The following is a 19,650-nucleotide window of genomic DNA, read 5'->3' as shown; positions in this document are numbered from 1 at the left end:
CATGCGTTACCGGAAAAAGGAAAACATGTCTTCGAAGAGCACTTTCTCACAATTTTTCTCTCGGGACAAAGTGAGTAATATTTAATGGAATATGGATATTTAAAATAATTTTTTTAAACTATGTTAACTATTTTTCACTTTCGAAAAATAAGCAGTTCACTAGTACTTTGAAATAACTCTGAAAGTTTTGTGTAGTGGTTTGTTTACATTCAAGTTTTTAACTTTCACTTCATTCTATCTAGGCTTTCGTGACGAAAGTTATATCTTTGCTGTTTAATTATGATACGAGATTTTTTGTAAATAATTATCTAATAACTTTCCACTAGGCCTGCTCTTTGAATAATGGATATTAGAAAATAGAATAGTAAAATACACGTCAGTGACGCAGGTCGTACTTTTAATATGCTTATCGTTGTGATCTTGAGACATATATTCTATGATATAAGACCACTTAATGATTTATTTTCTCTGTTATGATTTGACTCTTTGACAGTGCAATCCATAATGTTTTGTGTCTTATCTTTGTACAGCTTTTACCAGTAGTGAATTCGTTTGTAGTTTAAATATGTCGTGGCCTTATTGGTTTGTAGTTTAAATATGTCGTGTCCTCAAGGCCACAATCAAAATATTCTTGGTTTTGATGTTGCCAACTCAGTCTTAATACTTTTGGGTTAGTTGCTGGCAAATTTTATTTTCCAGTTTCAGAAATGACACGTTAGTATCCGTGTGTCATAGGTTTCCGATTGTTTAACAACAACCGCAGTACGAATTTACTCCCAGTTTTGTCATTCATTTTTGAAACCCTTTTAGTTTTAAACCTTTAATATACATGGTATTCAAAATCACTGACATTAAATTGGCATAATGTCATTTTCATATGCACAAATCCAAGCATGGCCACTAGATTCATCAAGCAATTCAGACTAGACATTGTACCTTGAAATTTCGATTTCAAACTGATATATCTGATTTGTCAGTAAGCTTGTTGCCATTTTAAAACATGTTACCGCAGAGAGTTATGCCATCAAATAGTGTTTGTCATGTCCATCTTCCATCTGCATTCTTCTGTCTGTCCTTTGGTCACACTTTCATGTAGCAACATTTCTTCAGATAAAGTACATTACGTTACAATTTTTAAGACTATTGCCGGAAAGTGGAGAAATTCTCCTCAACAGTGTGCAGAAAATCATGTGCCATGATTTACATCTGCATTTTTGTCTTATCATGGTTATGGTATTAATATCATAATACATTAACACTTCAGTTACCGTATAAGTGGAAATCTTACCGAGACACAAATTTAGTGATTTGTCCTTAAAAACTAGTATTTTATTTTTAGCTTGATGTAATTTTAGCGATTTTAAATAGATCACTATAGAAGCTATTACAAATTAAGGGCGAAACGATTACACGTGTAAACGGCAACGTTTCGATTATATGCTCTAAACGTTTACAGATTGAGTAAACGTTTACACGGAGGTCACTATCGATGTCTATTAGAAATAAAGTTTAACACCATTAAATTGTTTTATTTCATAATTTACAAAAGAAACACCGTCTTTGACCATTTGATTAGCAATAATCTATGCCGGAAACATATTGAATAAAAATATCTAAAACCCAATAAAGTCTAAAATATTTAATTCCAATTTCCGAGTTGTGAATACTGGCGATGTTTTATGGCACTTGAAATATAAAACTTGATTTATTTTGATTAAATAAATATAATATATTGAAAAGTGTTCCGATACAGTCAGCAGGTTTGTTTGACTTTTTTTGAGATTAAAAATCCATCTTTACAATTCTTTTTCTACGTCCGGTATGTAGCCCAACAAACCAATGCAGTTGGGTGACGATGTAGATAGTGAATGAGTTTAATGCGCCTCAGATTTTTATGTCATAATGACCAACAATGAAATTGTAATAACAACTCATACTTATAATAAAGTGAAAGAATTGATGATTAAATTCGAGTTTCATAGTAAGTAGCCATAAAAATCCAACATAAATATCTCCCGTTTAAACGGTACCGTTTCGTTTACTGCTATCCGTTTAAACGTTTACAAAATTCAGTAAACGTTTCACCCTTATTACAAATACAGCACAATATTAAATTTTAGCGATATTCAATTTTAGCGATCTTGGCACCCTCGCTAATAATGCCAAAATTAACTCTTCGCTAAAAATTCTGCTTACACGGTATTTGTGTACTGACAAAATTGCTGGTATTAATAACATTATCCTTTATCCTTTTAGATTTTGACTGAAAATTTTTCCATGTGAACAGAAACACAACTAAATCCCAGTGTAATTTATATCCCTCAGTGAGACAATGCAGAAACATATGTTGACAGCTAGAGCAAGGGTTTATTATTTTGTGGATTTTTTTCCAGTACATGTAGTTTCTTTAAAATAAGAATTAATTTCAGAAGAAAAAAAAAGTAACTGTATGCTGGTGAAATATGGTTTGAATCTGAAAGCATAAAAGGATACTTTTTGAAATAACTTTCATGTTGGTATCTGTTTTTAAATTGACAATAAAACTAATGACTTCTAATTGCCATAGTGTAGCATTTATAATGAAGACTGGTTTTCAAGAATGAAAATTAAAGAATAGAAAAGAATTTGCAAATATTTCCTATCTGTTTTAAGTAACCAGATACTCTGTCAAAAAAATTACAACTAACTTGTACAAAACTGATCAGCTTATTATGGTATCCCTAATATGGTACTTTTATTATGTTTATAATGGTGATATCAGAAAACAAAAAAACTGACTCAGGCCTATATCTTCTATTCATTTTATCCACCAGGAAAAAAGTTTTTGAAAAAATACAAAATTTTTTAACCAATGTCTGATATCACTGGTACTATATAACTTTATAGTACTACATCCCATACATTCATTTCTTGAAACATGTTTATTCCTATACTATTGTATACGAAAGGAAGTGTGATAAAAAATCTACATTACTGTTTCCTGATCACTTGTGATTTCAGAGGGAAATTAAAGGATTAGTATGTCTGCACAACAGGCCTGACTCAAGAACTTCATTATGTATTGTATTGAGATATTTTATAATATAGGTCTAAATTGGAATTTTTCAATAATCTAGATAAACAGAAAACAACTGCATGATGATCAGTGCCTGGCAGGGTTAGAATTTCAGAGCAAATATTTAATCAATGAAATAGAGGAAAAAGATTTCAGTATCATAATAAACATTGTAGGAAGAAAATGTTTTTTTTTTGTTGTTGTTTTTTTTTTTTGTTTTGTTTTGTTTTTTGTTTGTTTGTTTGTTTTTTTTTTTTTTGGGGGGGGGGGGTTCAGTCAAATGAAACAGTTATTTTGATAAAGTTATTGCCCTTGACAATATTTATAATCATAAATCTTTTTTTCACAGTTAGACTCTAAATACATATTGTATTTCATCCCTCAGTTGCCAAACTGATGTCAGGTAAACAGATGAAGAGCACCAAGAAAATGATAATTTTTCTTTGTAAAACATCTTTTTTCTAAAATAATTGGAATGTTTCCAGAATGTGGTAATATTAAATGATAAAGGTATCGTTAGGAGTCATGTGCTACTAGTGGAAGTGGTTAGGTTAAAGTGAACGAGCCTCTTCCTGTGTGAGAGCTGGTGATAAAGGATGGGGACAGGCTATTCAGCTGAGGCTGTAGGTATTTTGTAAGTTTTGTTTTTGTTCTGATTTGAGGAAATGCATTAAGGAGATATGAAGGATCTCCACAGTTGTAATGTTCTTAGAGATAGCAAACTGCATGGTCATCATAGGGAAGTTCTAAATCTGAAGTATTCAATATGGAGAGATAATATGCAGTAGATAATTAAAGTATATAAAATACATATTACATGTACTGCATTGACCAGTGTGTGCACAGAATACTAGAACACTTTAAGAGTGTGTAATGTTATACATTTTACACAAGTCCAAGTTCCTGAGTAGTTGTGTGTCATTTGCATCAATTTTTGCAATTTTATTTCTGTACCAGTTGTTTACATGACCAGTAACAAAATGTTTGCTTCTGAATTCAATCTCCTTTTTTATTGTAATAGATTAAAATGAACCCTTCCTTTGTCATTATCTATATTTATAAAAACAGCAGGTTTTAGAAATCGTTCCTGGAATGCAGCTGTTTTTAGTTTTCACCAATGTTTCGACAGTTTTAACTGAGACAATGTTTTACATGCAGTGATGGTGTTCTGTAGGCAGTGTTCTGTCTGGTGTGTGTGGGGCTTTGTTTATTTTTCTGTTCTGTGGACAAACTGCTGAGGATAGTAGCATATGGCATTCATATGTGATTATAATTCTGAGTCATAAATTGTGTCTTAAGGACTGTGCACCATTATACACTATTTAAACATGTTCTTTGGACATTGACAAACACCAAAGTCCTAGGGGAAAAAAAAAAGAAAATTGAAGCACTGATAAACAAGCAGAAAATCACTATAATTATTATAAGCTTTACTCATTAAGAAAAATACATGCAAGTTAATAGTCCAAAAATAATAAAAGTGCTTGAATTGATTACAGATTGAGAATTAAATAGAAATGTTTGCTTTAAAGGACAAGATAGACTAAGACTACTTTTAGACCCCTGGTTTTGGAAGTCTTTTAGAATGATGTGAAAGATTATTCAGTTGTCTCCTCTGACACAAAATTGTCCTTGATTATGGGTTACACAGAGGTCACAGAAAAGTCAGAAAATATGTCAATTTCTGAATTTTCTCATTGTAATGCAATTTTTCATTGATTTTTTAACAGCGCATTTTGTTTCAGAAAACATAGAGCACAAGCTTGCCTATTTACCAAATTAATTTATTATACCTCTTCTCTTATTACTCTATATACATGTAACATACATTAATACGATAAAACTGTCTATTTTCCAAAGAAGAGACTATTTCCCTCGTCTGAGGACTACTCCCTGAAAAATCAGAGCTACTCCCTGGGACTACTCCCTCGTGAATATTTATTAGTAATTTTAACCTATCAAATAGTTCAGTGGGCAGAGCCTTCAAGGAGTCTCAAGTCTGTGACGTAATGTTATCAGCAATGTAACTATGATGTCAAAACATTTCGACATGCAGTGTCAAAATCATATTTGAATTCTAGCAAAATGAAGACAATGATAATTCTTCAAAATGTCAGTGAAAATTCTTTTTAAAAATAATTTTATTGTTCTAGGACACGATGCATTAGTTATCATACAGTCTTTTAAACTGCATGCATTTGTGATTATGTAATAGTTTCCTCCCTTGGGGAACCATAAATTTGCTGTTTCCCTTGTACCCATTCCATAACTGTATAATATTTCATAAACTAGTATCAGACACATCTTGGGTATGAAAATCTTGGATAAGCAAGCTTGTACTCTATGTTTCCCGAAGTCAAAAGTAGAGCAAATTTGATGAATCCCACAAGAATTGAGATAATTCATTAATATGTCTCAATTTTGCACCAATCTGTGGCCTCTGTGTAAGCTTTGAATCAAAATTAGTTCTGGTTTTAAAACAATCATTATTTTATAAGTTCTTAACTACAGCCTATCACTGTTTTAAGGTCATACGCAACGTAGTTTGAACTTTATTGGGTTCTTCCCTGGAGTTGAAGAGTTCCACTAAATGAAGGACCTGTGTGCAATACTTTTAATGTCTGTATATGGATTTGTACACCTCTTCTAAAACAAATTTTGATGAAAAACGTATCTGGAATTTATGTTTCATAATTTTTGTACATTTTTCTTTAAATAATGCAAGAATTTTCATAATTTGATATCTTTTCAAAACCCCTGGTAACACATGCTGATTTTCTGTCTATGAACATGAAATGGTTTTATTAGTTTAAATTTAGAATATCTTGAAAATTCATCAGTAGGTTAGGTACCTTGCGTATGTCCTTAACTGTTCAGATTTTTACATCATATTAGGGGCTATAATTGGCCCTTACCATACCTTGTCCTTTAAAAATCAAAGGACGGGTAACTTACAGCATAAAAATACCCCAGAATTAGAGTCTGTATTAACCTCTTAATGGATTGATTGGTTGTAATTTTGTTATCACCAAATTATTTCAGCCATGTTTCAGCTGTATCATAGGACTACATTGTATACGTCTTTCAATGTAGACCATCATGATCTCTTACTGTCAGAAAATTTTATATAATATTTACAAAAAAAATACATGTATATTGGTATGTGTTTCATATTTGTTATAAAATATCACTATATTCATTATGTTCATATGCTTATGTATTTTGTGATTACAGACATTCCGTCCCAAAAAAAGATTTGAACCAGGGACCATGAAGTTTAATTTACACAAACAGGCGAATGCTTCCCTGAACTCTGGGATTGACCTGAAGGAGGTAGTCAAGCTGCCCCCCGGGGAAGATATGAATGACTGGATCGCTGTTCACGGTCAGTACTGAAACCAACTTACATAATACATAGTGAATACATGGTTAACAGACAAATTAAAATCAAACTTTATGAAGTAAATACAAGAGATGAGAAACTCACACAAGGTATTTCATACAAATATCTTTCCTGCCGCCATATTAATGTATATAAATGTGATTATAAATCAAGTCATTGTATACAGTGCATGTGACTTCCCCTATAGCATAAAAAGGTCTATATTGCCCTGTTTATGAAACTCACAATACTTGTTTTCATTAGATAAGCATGAAAAGTGAAGTGTCATTGATGAAAGTCTACAGTTAAATGATTTTACTGACAGCAGTATACAGATCAGGGTAGCCTAGTGGTTGGATAACTCTATTCTATCTATTCCATATCACAAAGATTTAAGTCCAGCCTAAAAATATAAACATTTATTGTATATAGTGACTCTGCCTTCACTAAGTGGCCGGGAGGGGGGGGGGATGGCTGTCATTAGCATTGAAAGTCAGGAGTCAGTGTTTTGGATTAAATCTTAAAAATCTAGATTCTGATTCACAGTAGGTCTCTGCATGATAGAGAATTTTCTCTGTTCATTGCCCCTGCGTGCTTATAATTGTGAAGCCCTTCATGTGTATAATATATGGTGAATGATATGTCCCTATAGTAGTGAAAAATTCTCAATGGCACATAAAGCAACATATACGTCATTTATGGGTATTCCCCAGTAAATTGTAAACAATGTTAGCATTGTAATTAGCTGTTTATTTTTTTACTTACAGTTGTGGATTTCTTCAACAGAATAAACTTATTATATGGTACAGTGTGTGAATATTGCACAGAACAGACCTGCCCCACCATGAGTGGTGGACCAAAGTAAGTCAGGAGAGTTAGGTTCTGTTCATACACTGCATACAGTCACCCACGTAGTGACTGAAAGTTATAGAAAACTGTCAACTTCATAAAAGATAATTGGCAAGTTTGAAACTTTGTATCTTTGGGATGTTCAGTATAAAGAGCAAGAGCCACTTTGGGCCTTATTTGGCCCTGAGAATTTCTGAAAAATCAAAACCGCTCAGTTTAGGTTGCAAATGCAGTATTTATCACTTGGAGTGTTGGGGACCACATATCTATTAATTGAGACGTAATTTCCCATCTAGTCAATACATTATGACGTCATAAAATGAGTCATTTTCCTCATTTCCTGTAAATTCCTTTGAAAATGATCTAAAGTTGAAGCATTTTTTCAATATTTCATATAGAGCACAACCTCTGATCCAAAATATGCAAATACATAATGAAAGCTCTGTGTCTGAAGATCAGAAAACATATTTTATTTTTTGGATCGTGGGCTGTGCTCATATATTAATTCTTTGCTGAAGGTAGTCAAATATGCATGTTTTCTGCAAATTTCAAGAACACTGCAATTTCTCAAACCTGTTTTGCAATATGTGGATTCTCAAAACGAAATTTTATTATAGAAAATGAAATCACCAAGTGTCTACTTTATTTTGATATATGAACTGGGAAAGAGGGTGATAGTTAATTAATTGAAATAAGTACAGGGCCATTTTATGCATAAGATGGCTGTTGCTCTTTGTTATGTAATTATATTTCTATGTTTTAAGGTAATTATTAAAATGTTCAAGTTTCTCCATCTAATGATCAGAATAAATGTATTTAATACATTTTCAATAATGAAAAAAATTATCCATGAAATAAAACATATTTTTTGAAATAGATTTTTCACAGTGAAAATTTCAAGTGTGATGAAACTGTGGCTGTTCATGTTTCATGAAGAGTGCTATTAATAAAACATTTTCTTTTATAAGATAACTTAAGTAAATACTAGTAAACAGCTAAATCTCTTGATACAGTCCAATACTACCAAAGCTTTTCCTTTACAATTTCTATTTATATGCATGTTAACATTTTCATTTTTCAATCTTGTAATTGCTTGGCTATGATGTCACAGCCTGCAACAGAAAATACGAAATGACAAAGACAGAAGGAAAATTATTCTTTTAAATTCAAACTACATAACATTGAATATCCTGTATGTATATATTGGAAAAGAACAGAAGTAACTGATGTGTTTTAATTGTCATGCATTGTCATTTTTATATAGATATGAATACCATTGGTGTGATGGGCAGACATACAAGAAGCCTACAGCATTACCTGCCCCTAACTATATAGCATTACTGATGGAGTGGGTGGAGGCACAGATTAATGATGAAAATATATTCCCTGTCAAAGTGGGTTAGTATTATAGCAATTTAACAGTTTAGTAAAGTTTTAAAAGTGATTAAAAAAAAAATTATATTGGAATATTGGCTTTTAAAGCAGGGTTGGCAGTTGCTTACTGGTTAACAAATCTAAATTGGTTGGAAGGATGAATATTGATCAATGAATTTTCGAATAACATGGGCCACCATAAGGGAACCAAAGTTTTCCATTGAAATTGGAAATAAGACATTTTAATATATCTTTAAAAAAAATTCTTCTCAAGATATGGATAAACAGGGGGCATGATATTAATATGCAAGTATCCTCAGGTAGTGAAGATTCAAACTTTACTCAGAGACGTAGGGTTTGCCTTAAGAGTTTAGGATATTTTATATGGGAATATATAGGAGAAAATTTCAAAAAGACACTCACACATAAAATCATAATGTACAACAAACATTCCCTAATTCATTTGATACCCCCCCCCCCCCCCCCTCTTCAAATCATAGACTCAAAAGGAATGGGTCAAATTCAGGTATCAAACTCACAATGTGAGACAGAAAAACATTCTTCAGAAAGGGCAATGTTAGTTTTACTGATAATGATAAACGTCTTTAAATGTGATAAAGTTGGAGAGTTAGAGTGGGGCCAAAGTAGGGTAAAAAAGAACTGCAGATCCCCATTACTCCAATATGTGTGTTAAGGACTATTATGATGAGTGTCTTGTTTATTTCACCTGAATCTATAAATGCAAGATCTATCTGTCTGTCCATCTGTTCATTTTACACATCTTTAAATCGGGGGGGGGGGGGGGGGGGGGTATTAATCCCCTTTAATCTTTATTTATTCTATACCTGCATGCTGATGGGAAAATTGAGAAAAGTGTAATTTGTTAACCAGTTAGAAGTTGTGATCCCTACTTTTTTATCAGTTTAAAGTTAATTGCAGTATGGGCATAATTGTAAAGAATTATCAAGAAAATTGATGTTTAGCAATATATTTGTGAATTAGTTGTTGAATGAGTATGTATATCTATGCACTATAAAGAGAATGATTTGATGTCAAGTCTCTTGATTTAAAGGCACAGGTGAGCTTTTCTGATTGAAAAGTTAGGATGTCAGTCTGTCTATCTGTCATCAGAGGCCTGTTCAACAGAGCGAGCACTCGCAAACATTTCTATTGGAGGTATAATTTTGGTGAGCACTCATGAAAGTTCGCTCTGTTTAACAGGCCTCTGCTGATATGTTGTCTGTTATTTTCTCACAATTCATTTTCTTCTCCAAAACTAAAGAGCAAATTAAAATTAAACACAAAAATTGACACAAAGCATTCATGATATAAATTTCTTCAACAGAAGAGCCATGCCCTTTTATAGGGAGAGATAGTAAAGAAACAGGCCAGTGTCATTGAAAAATGTGGGGACACATAGGGAAATCTGTAAAAAAAAAAATCTTCTTCTCAGAAGCAATGACCATAGTTTACCATATTGATATGCAAGCATTACTTTATAGTGTAGATTCAAGTAATGACTCAGGAAGTAGAATGGGGCCAAAATAAATAAAAAAAAAAATACATCAGGCATAAATCTTTTATAAATCTTCCTTCAAGAATAGCGCAGGCAGTATTAGACAAATCAGTAAGGATGCCTGCTCGTCAAGACTACATTAATGTTTTAAATCATAGCTCAAAATCCATGAATTTGAGGCTGTCATCTTCCATCACCCATTGAGTTTAGGGTGAGTTTTAAAAAAAATCTAATACTGGGATTTTTAAACATTAAAATTCATACAATAATGCATATGTTAACTAAGATGTAAAATTATTTATGACTCAGGTGAGCATTGTGGTATATGAACCTCTTGTTGCATGTAGTCCCCTTAGATATAGACTTGTCACAGATAATAATTTGCTCTGTTATATGTTACTGTCCTTTAAAGTATATCTTGTCTGTAACAAGTCATAATGTATGTTAGAGTTACTGTTATATTTATTATAAATGACATTTTATTCACAAAAATTCATTTTTTGATGCTCTTATTGTAAAAGAAAAAAAAATGTTTCTAGTCAAAGTTAGAAGTAATTATCTATAAACACACAATGAAATTATGTACAATTACTGTACAGAAAATTTGCAAATTATGGGTCTTTGAAATACAGGTAGATATGACACTGCATCAGAAAATGAGGGAATAAAGTTGAAATTTAAATGATCAACAATATTCAATTAATATTTGAAAGATTACATTCATTTCAGTGTACCATTTTACCATACCATTTAAGTGTAAATACCCAAAGCATAAAGCTTAGAAGTTTATTACATTAAACATAAAAGAAATCATATTTATGTACTGTAGCTTTGTTATGCTCATAAAATGTGCTGAATCAATCAGTGAGTTTGTATCATTTATAATGAATATTATTACTGTTGTTTTTTATATGCAAAACATTTATAGCTACTGCAGTATTGAACCCCCTATATTTGTTAATTTTTTTAAAATTTTTTTTGAAAATGTTCCTTAGGATATCTTTCATGATGCATGTACAGGAGTTATTCACTCTCTCAACTATTTTGGTTGGAATTAAAATTAGTAAATAAGTGACTCTTTTATTTTATTAACGGTTACATTTTATGTACATGAATTCAAAAATTTAGTCTTCTTCAATATCTTTGGCAATATTCTGGAAGTGCCCTATTCATCTTGCTCTTTTTGTGAAATTTATACTCTGTGGCTAAACCATATTGACCTCAGAATCAGCAGTAATTGTACAACCGTTTATATACAAATCAAATTACATATTACACAATGTGATGCAGGTGTGCCATTTCCAAAACCATTTTTACCAACTGTAAAGAAAGTCTTGTCACGTCTGTTTCGAGTGTTTGTGCATGTGTACATCCACCATTTTGACAAGCTGGTGTCACTAGGAGCTGTGAGTAGATTTGCTGTTGCCAGCAACAGTGTAGTCATGGCAACCAATGAAGAGATGTCCACATGTCATTAGTCATTTGTTCTAATTAAAATGTTTATGTTTTAAAAACTACATGTGTAACACAGAAAACAATAAATACATACGTAATTTATCAGTAACAATATTGAAAGTTTTTATCTCGTGATTTAATTGGTGATCAAATGACCGATGCTTCTGGACATTTTTTTAGATGTGCTATGCAGCATTGTTAGCAGACAAGGAACGTCACAGAGTGCACTCTATTTCATTGCTGCTTTTAGTTAATCTGAGAACAGAGCTACAAATGATGTGGGGGTGTTTACCAGTAACTATATATATTTATTTTAATGTAATACATTTCCACATGATTTGTGCCCCCTTCTGTTCCCTGACACTCTTGCATGTGTGCATGAACAACCTTAACCTTTAACCTCATGTACAGCTACAGCACGTGTACTCTGCATCTAGTCTAGCTATAGTTTGTAGGACTCAGCTAGCTAGGAAGGCTTGGCTGCTGCTAGAGACAAATATGGAATAAATCAAAGATATTTTCAAATTTTTGTAGGTGTACCTTTCCCTAAAAACTATCAACAAATAGTCAAGAAGATTCTGACACGTCTCTTTAGGGTTTTTGTTCATGTATATATCCACCATTTTGACAAGTTGGTAGCCCTCAGTGCTGTAAGTATTGGAGTTAAGACAGATATCATTTTGATGTGGTTTATGTTATTTATTTTTTTCTGTATTTCTGTTAAGATTATGCAGGATTATATCATCATCACATATTATACATTAAATTTATTTTTTCTTGATATTGAAATGCCCTGCTTTCATTGGTTTATTTGTGAAATTTGAGTGCTGGCAATATTTCTTTGTCCATGCAGTAGGTACAAATTAACGTTTGAAGATATTGTTGGCACATAGCCTATTTAAATCAATATTGGAAATTGGTAATTAGAAACCACTTTCCATATTTTTTTTAATTGGAGTAACAATCCATTTAAGAATGACTGTGACAATGACATAAGATTGATTGTGCCTGGTACAGTACTCAGAAGTGATGATAACATTTAAATTTGTTCAAACAAGAGAAGGAAAATTTTATATTAAACCATAAAAAAAAGTAAATAAAGATGCCTCAAAGATATTTACGGTAATGATAAAATGCGAGTTTGACAATTTTTAAGAGTTTTACTCTGGTATGAAAAGTAAGTTTTTTGGGACACATCTTCTTTTGTCTACTATGTTCCTGGAGAAAATATATCATTTACATGTTGTTACTGACTGTATACAGAAATGTATCATGTTGATCAATCTTACTGAGATTGTGGGGCAAGCTTATAGCCATCTGTGAGATTATACTATATACAGAGATATTTTAGCCCTGTGTTATTTTGCTCTTTCACAGATGCAAACAATTGCCCTAGCTGTTTTAGATTCACCCAGTCAGAGTAATTACACAGTTTTTTTTCTTTCATCCTGTTTTGCCCAACTGTGAGCAGCGTGAAAGGGAGAATATTTCACTGCATTTGTATTATTTCTGTAGTGTTGATAAGTGATACTGTATGTACCATTGAAATAACTCATTTTCTGACTTTTTTTTTTTGGTTAAATCAACATCAGATTTATGTAATGTTATCATTAGTTATGTAGGTGTACTTATTTGGTAGCAGCATTTCACAGCAGTACTGATTTATTTCATTACTAAACTTGTGCTTTCTTTGTGCAATATATATACGAGGGTTGTCCCGTAAAATCGTGGACAAACCGTTTTTCTCGAAAAGTAATGGGCGCACTAAGCTGAAAATTTCAGTAAATGTTTATTTATCATATTTTAGTGCATGATAATTATTTTGATAAAATATAGGCAAAAATAAAGATTTTATTATGCTTGAATGTACACGGGGTATTGTCCTACGGCGCATGGACAAAAAACCAAGGTTTTATTAAAGAATACACAAGTTTGAATTCAAAATAAAGTTTTAAATACATAAGATTTGGATTAAAATTATCCTAATTCAATTCCACAGTCAATTTTGTAGTCTTTGTAAAAAATTGAGGGCATTTGGTTAATTTTTGGCAGTTTCTCGAGCATTCGAAATGGGAAAGTGGTAAACACAACACACGAAAAATGGCGACGTTTTATGACGTTACGGCGCACCGGAGAGCAGTTCCGTTTTAATTCGATGTTGTAATGACACCTTTAGAGACTTGAAATGACCGTAGAAGAAAAAAGATTATAAAAATATCACCATATCTTAAGTATACAAATGAAATAGGAGTTTTCTTAGCGAAGTTTTTTTGATCGAGTCCCTGGGGAGTACAAAAAATACAGACAAACTCCTAATGTAATAGCAAAAGACGCTGTCACAGTAGACCGCCGATATGAGATTTTCTATTAGTTGAATGATGGTGAGAATATTCTCCGTAACTTACTAATAAATCTTCAGAAGATCGCATGAGGATGCCAAGTGGTTCTTCCACTGTTTATGGAGATAAAAGAATGTGTATCAATGAAATTCCTAAATTTAAGTCGGACTCATCCAATTTCATTTTCAGCAAAAATAAAACGTGACGCTGTTTTAGACACTTTGACGTTGTAATCCATGCGCCGTAAGGTGATACAATACATGGCATAAAATCACATAATTTGTTTATTTATGCATATATTTATCTGAAATTTGCTGTGTATATTACTAAAATATGTACTAAATAATAGTGAAAATTTCAGAACGCAGTGATGTTTATTTTTTACACTAGACAACTTGTCCACGATTTTACGGGACAACCCTCGTATATAGGTAATGGTTGGTTAAGTTACTCATTTGCAGAATGTTAATATATTTGATCTTTTAATGTCCAGGCACTTGTAGAGTTAATGGTCATGATGTCATAAAACAGTTATAGAAACCAGGGTGGATTTTTTGGAGGATCACTAAGACTTAATCAAATAATTTACTTTTAAGTGTAAAACATCATTTATTAGGGTAGAAGATTTAATCCATTTCGTATATAACATTAGTTGCCTTTGTCACAATGAGATACGTCAAAAAGTATTACTCTGCTTGACGTTACTTTTAAAATATGCTCGATTTGAAGACCTTTTCTAGAGGAAAAATGGTCTCATTGTCTATTCTGAAATTAAATTATAAGGAATGGTGCTTATTTTTCAACTTATTTTATAGGATATAACATAACTTGGGGCAGTTTATGGTTTTTTTTTCTTATAAACAGCCACTAAACTGTGAAGTGGTTTATAAAGTGTAATGTGCCCCAAGTTATGTTATATCCTATATAAGAAGTTGAAATAAACTTCATTCCTTAAATGAATATTTATTTTTTTTTTAAATTCGTATCCACAACATAAAATCGGTTGTGACTATTTCATTCCACTATATATACCTACATTTTCCAACTTTTAATACACTACAGCTGATCTTGACTAAATTTTATAAAGCACTTCTAAATGATAAATTCCTTTGTTGCAGCTTTCGTGTTTCCCTTCTGACAAGATCACATTTTTACTATTTCGCAGACTTTGTATAAATTAAAATAACTACCGGTACTTGGTATTTACCTTTTGTTTGCATTATTACAAAGTCAAGCCAAATTAATTTACCCTAACTTTTTCAACATTCAAGCAGTAACACATGCATAGCTATATGAACCTTGAAGTATTATAAAGAGAGTGTCTTCAAAGAAAACACCTGGTTTCCAATATCTGTTTTATTATTCTATGGCCAGCAAAAGAAATATACAGTATATACATATATTTAATATATTGACAAGAATGTAGTTGAAGTTATACCAGGATAATATTTAGGTATAATACTATTAACAAGCTTTTGACCTCAAAAGGAAATTACTGATGGTTTTACAGTTAAATTTAATGTAACAAGGAAAAAATAATATGCCATAGATGTCTTTAGGTTTATTAAGACAACAGCTTCTAATCATATAATATATAAGTCAAAAATCAAGTTTGATACGATATAGTCGTAGGTATATTAAAGTAAAAAAAACACCTCAGGTTCAAACATACATTTAAACTATGACAAGCTACTAATAAATACTTTGATGTTACAGGGATTTCAAAAAAACATTTTACTGTTGTTGTTATGCAGCCCTGTTGTACTGACATTGTCAGTAAATCCAACCTATCAATCAGAATTTTGACCCACAAATTCTATATCAATTGTGAGGCCTTTGTTTTTATGCTTAATTTGACTACCAATTATTCCATCTACCTAATCAATACATGGGGCTTACTGCTAGTGTGACCAACTGACAGGGGATGCTTGCTCCTCAGAGACACCTGATTCCACCCCTGGAATTTCCAGGAGCCCTTGTATTCGGCCACTTCAGAGATATTGTTTTTAGGGTTTTATAGATTGATCACTGTTCACTATCTTCGCCTTATTTCAATTTTCAAAAAAAATCCACATATTAACAAGCTTTCCTTTCTGGTTTTTGATGCATGGATTAATTGTAAGTTTGCAACTTCTTTTTCTCTGTGTTAAATGGCTAAGATGCCTCAATGCATCCAATTTTACTGAAATTAGTGTCATTTTCTAGGCCTATATATAGATATGTCAAGTAATTGCATAGCCTTAAATAAAATCTTAAAAAGAAGTGGAAGTGAAAACTTCCTTCCAAAAAATGAGATATCCCCCCCCCCCCCCCCCCCAAAAAAAAAAATTTAAAAAAATCCATTAAATTTAAAAAAAAAAAGCCAAGTGAAATTTATTTAGTTTTTGTACTTTTAATACAATGTGCCTCCTAGGGCTTGATTTCTTTTTTCTTACCTCACCAGTACCCAAGCCTATTTACATGTAAGCTGTTTTCTGTCATTCAACCTGTCAGTCTGACCTGTCTTCTAAACTTTTCCAATTTTATGAGTCAAGTTTGTTTAATTTATGAGCTACAACTTCTTAAAAAGAAGATAATTAAGAAAAAAAGTGATTATTTGATGGGATCATTAAAAAGTTTTCTCAAGAACCAGTGGAATGATGTATCAAAATTGTTAATCAATGTATATCATTTTTTATTTGCAAGAACTCTTTTTGGGGGGTGTAATTATGCAAGTCTGTGTGGTCCCCAAAAAATTAATTGTAGCCTATATTTGTATTGATAAGGATCATATAAAACAAAACCATAGCTTGGGAAAATTTTGCCTCACTTATAATACCAAATAGCTATCTCATGAAAACAAATTAGTGTTGTGAAAATATAGTGTCAGATCTACAGTAATTTAGAAAAGACAAGTAGTAACTTCATTTTTGTACATGTTCAGATTCTTGTGTCCCATAGAATTTTTGTTTTTTCTCATAGCTTAATGCCAATGTTATATGTATAACTCTTCATTTTTCAGGAAGCACATGTGAACACATGTTACAAACACTTCTATTACTTTGTAACAGAGTATAACCTTGTTGACAAAAAAGAATTAGAACCTTTGGTAAGTTTTATTTGTTTTCATAAGGTTTAGTGAAAAAATACCATCTACATTTATAGAAATAATTCTCAGTAAATAATCCTGATGCTCGGAGTAGGACATAACTCCTTCACATTTAGAAAGCCTAATTTGTTTTCTTATTTTATTTAGAGAGATATGACAGCCAAGATTTGCCACTGACCAAACGGAAGGATAAAGCAGATGCAGTTTCATAGTGCAGAATATTGAACAGTGCATAAGTTTACAAAAATTGTAAAAAGTTCACAACACATTTGAAATTTCCAGTCTTTAAATACCTTCTCCTCAGGGAGGGTGGGTGAAATTAAAATTGTCCATATATGCATTTTTATTTATATTATTTTTGTTGAAAATTTCAGAGAAAATATTGATTTTCCCATTGTGTAAACAGAAGTGAAATAATAATGACAAAAACAATATTCCTGAACATTATGTTTCTTTAACCAGGATGCAGACAAGTGTTTGTTTTGGGGGTTTTAATTATGAAGGATTGTTTTTGTGTAGTTGATTTTAATGGTTTTTAAAAATATTTTTGTACAAGTTTTAACATTCTTTTTTTATTCATTATTGCATCATTCATCACCTATTTTCTGAAGATTTTTTGATTACTGAATCAGAGGCTCAAGTGAGCAATTTTGATTGGTGATTGTCCAGCGTCTATACCAGTTTGTCTTCATGATGTATATATGTGTATGTCACACATTCTGCATTTCTCTCACCTTTTCAAGAGCCAGAGATGGCCAGTTCCAACTCTGTTTTGATCAAGTAAAGGGGTTTTGAGCTAGTACCTGTATGAAAGTCACAGTGGGGAATCAAAAATGAAAATATGTAGAAATCTTTATCATCTTCTCAAGTACAATAGGGCTGCGATTGCAATGATATGCTTAAATTTGGAATGACAATGCAACATTTAGGCTATGTACAAATTTATTTGTCAAGAAAAGAGTTTTGACTTGGTGAGCTTTGTGGCCCATGGACGTCATATTGTACCCTTGCCAACCTCAGAGATTGTTATTTATATGTTAAAAAATATTATAATTTAGAAGTAAGATTTAGTATCATTACATTTAAAATTTAGTCTAATATTAGAATAAACTATAGCAAAAATATTATAATTTATTTGCATGTGTCAATTATTTTTGTTCTGTTTATTTCTGGAGTGGCTTGGTTATTCTCTCTCTGAAAATGAAAATAAGAAGAAGATGTAATGAATTTTGAAAATGGAATGATGTCTTTATAATGAACTTGTCAAGAAATACCAGGCCAGATTTTACAAGATTAAAATGAAAGTCTCTTTATGTTATGAAGATCCAAGTAATATGAAAACCTGTTTAACGAAGATTTGGTTCACATCATGATCCATAGAACAAAGAGCAGGCCAGAAAGAGGGTCCGAAGTTTATACAGAAAATATTCTTCAAATTTTTGTCTCAGGTGCTAGGGTTATTCATTTACCAAAAGAACATGAAAGTATCCTCATATTGTACCAGTTAAGTTCATTCAAATTGTAGTTCCGTAGTTCCAGGAATTGGTATAAAGTCACAAAAAATGTTCAGATTGGGAATATATGTACCGGTAGTAAATCAGAAAGATGTTTACAGGTACATGTATGTTCATTTATAAATGAAAATTATATTGTAAAACTCTAAAAACATAATGGATGCAAGAATAGAAAATACAGAAAGCCAAAATTCATAATGGAAGTAAAAAAAAAATGATGAGAAATACCTATTTTGAAGTCAATGTTATATATTATACAATATGGGATATTCTGTACATTGTACAAATCAGGAATGTCATTCTTGTATGTGTGCACTTGTATTGTGTTGCTTATGTTCTCAGTAGTTAAAAGATATGTAGTTCTCTAGTCATTAAACCAGATACATTTAATGCATTTATTTATACCATATTTTTAGAAAATGATGAATATAGTCATATATATTAAAAGCATTAATATCTTGAACCAATTGTCAATGAAATATGCTGGCCAGATTGTGGAATATACTTTTTTCATTAAATTTTGAGGAATGTTTAGGGGAATGTATATATTATTTACTGCAAAAGTGAATTTTCTTTTAAGTGTCAGAATGAAAGAAAGAGTGGTCTGGTATCATCTCTTTGCATCACTTCTCAATATGTCTCAAATAAAATCGTTTTCTTTAAAAGTATTCTGTCATTCATTCAAGATTGATTTCTAAACTCAGATGACCTTTTGCTACATGTATCTGTTTTCGTCTGTCATCCGTCGTACGGAAACGTTTGAACATTTTTAGCTTCTTCTCTGGAACCACAACCAATTTAAACTAAAGGAGGATAAGCCTATAGTGCAACAAACATGAAGGTGAAAAATTAAATCTCATTTTTTAAATTCACACATATCACTATTTTTCAATAGGAGTGGGTCTTCGCTCCATATTCCATATTCTCAAAGTAGTCATACAAATATACATATTTTGGTTTCCAAAATTATGGAGCAATGACACACTATACCTTAACAAGAATAGATATGGGTTACCCCATATCCAAAGATATTCGACTGTTAGATTTAATATGTTTAACAGTGTTTATAATGACGTTA

At 31.7% G+C, this 19,650-nt stretch overlaps 1 protein-coding gene across 4 annotated transcripts; it reads left to right on the top strand.

Moving 5' to 3' along the window:
* LOC134279274 (MOB kinase activator 3B-like) lies at positions 1-19,237 on the top strand. Of its 4 annotated transcripts, none has more exons than XM_062761627.1 (7): positions 1-70; positions 6,290-6,440; positions 7,205-7,298; positions 8,551-8,684; positions 12,166-12,281; positions 16,972-17,058; positions 17,206-19,237. In XM_062761627.1, the coding sequence occupies exons 1-7, from the start codon at positions 2-4 to the stop codon at positions 17,233-17,235; spliced, it is 681 nt and encodes a 226-aa protein (XP_062617611.1). In that variant the 5' UTR covers position 1; the 3' UTR covers positions 17,236-19,237. The 4 variants fall into 4 exon arrangements, with proteins under 4 accessions (XP_062617611.1, XP_062617612.1, XP_062617614.1 ...); XM_062761628.1 differs by lacking the exon at positions 12,166-12,281 and adding an exon at positions 11,467-11,582; XM_062761630.1 differs by lacking the exon at positions 1-70 and adding an exon at positions 3,561-3,689.
* The last annotated feature ends 413 nt before the right edge of the window (positions 19,238-19,650 follow it).

The sequence above is a fragment of the Saccostrea cucullata genome, unplaced genomic scaffold (genome assembly GCF_032062105.1).
Source record: "Saccostrea cucullata isolate Sc308-1 unplaced genomic scaffold, CSIRO_AGI_Scuc_v1 ctg6263, whole genome shotgun sequence".
Taxonomy (NCBI): domain Eukaryota; kingdom Metazoa; phylum Mollusca; class Bivalvia; order Ostreida; family Ostreidae; genus Saccostrea; species Saccostrea cuccullata.
The sequence above is the reverse complement of the archived record's forward strand: the minus strand, read 5'-3'. Positions and strand labels throughout refer to the sequence as shown.

Bases quoted from the DNA above. Each gene is read 5' to 3' on its own strand.
- LOC134279274 (XM_062761627.1), top strand. From the start codon at position 2: ATGCGTTACCGGAAAAAGGAAAACATGTCTTCGAAGAGCACTTTCTCA. The intron at 8,685-12,165 runs GTTAGTATTATA...AAATTTTTGTAG, and splicing joins TATATTCCCTGTCAAAGTGG to GTGTACCTTTCCCTAAAAAC. The intron at 17,059-17,205 runs GTAAGTTTTATT...TATTTTATTTAG, and splicing joins AAAAAGAATTAGAACCTTTG to AGAGATATGACAGCCAAGAT.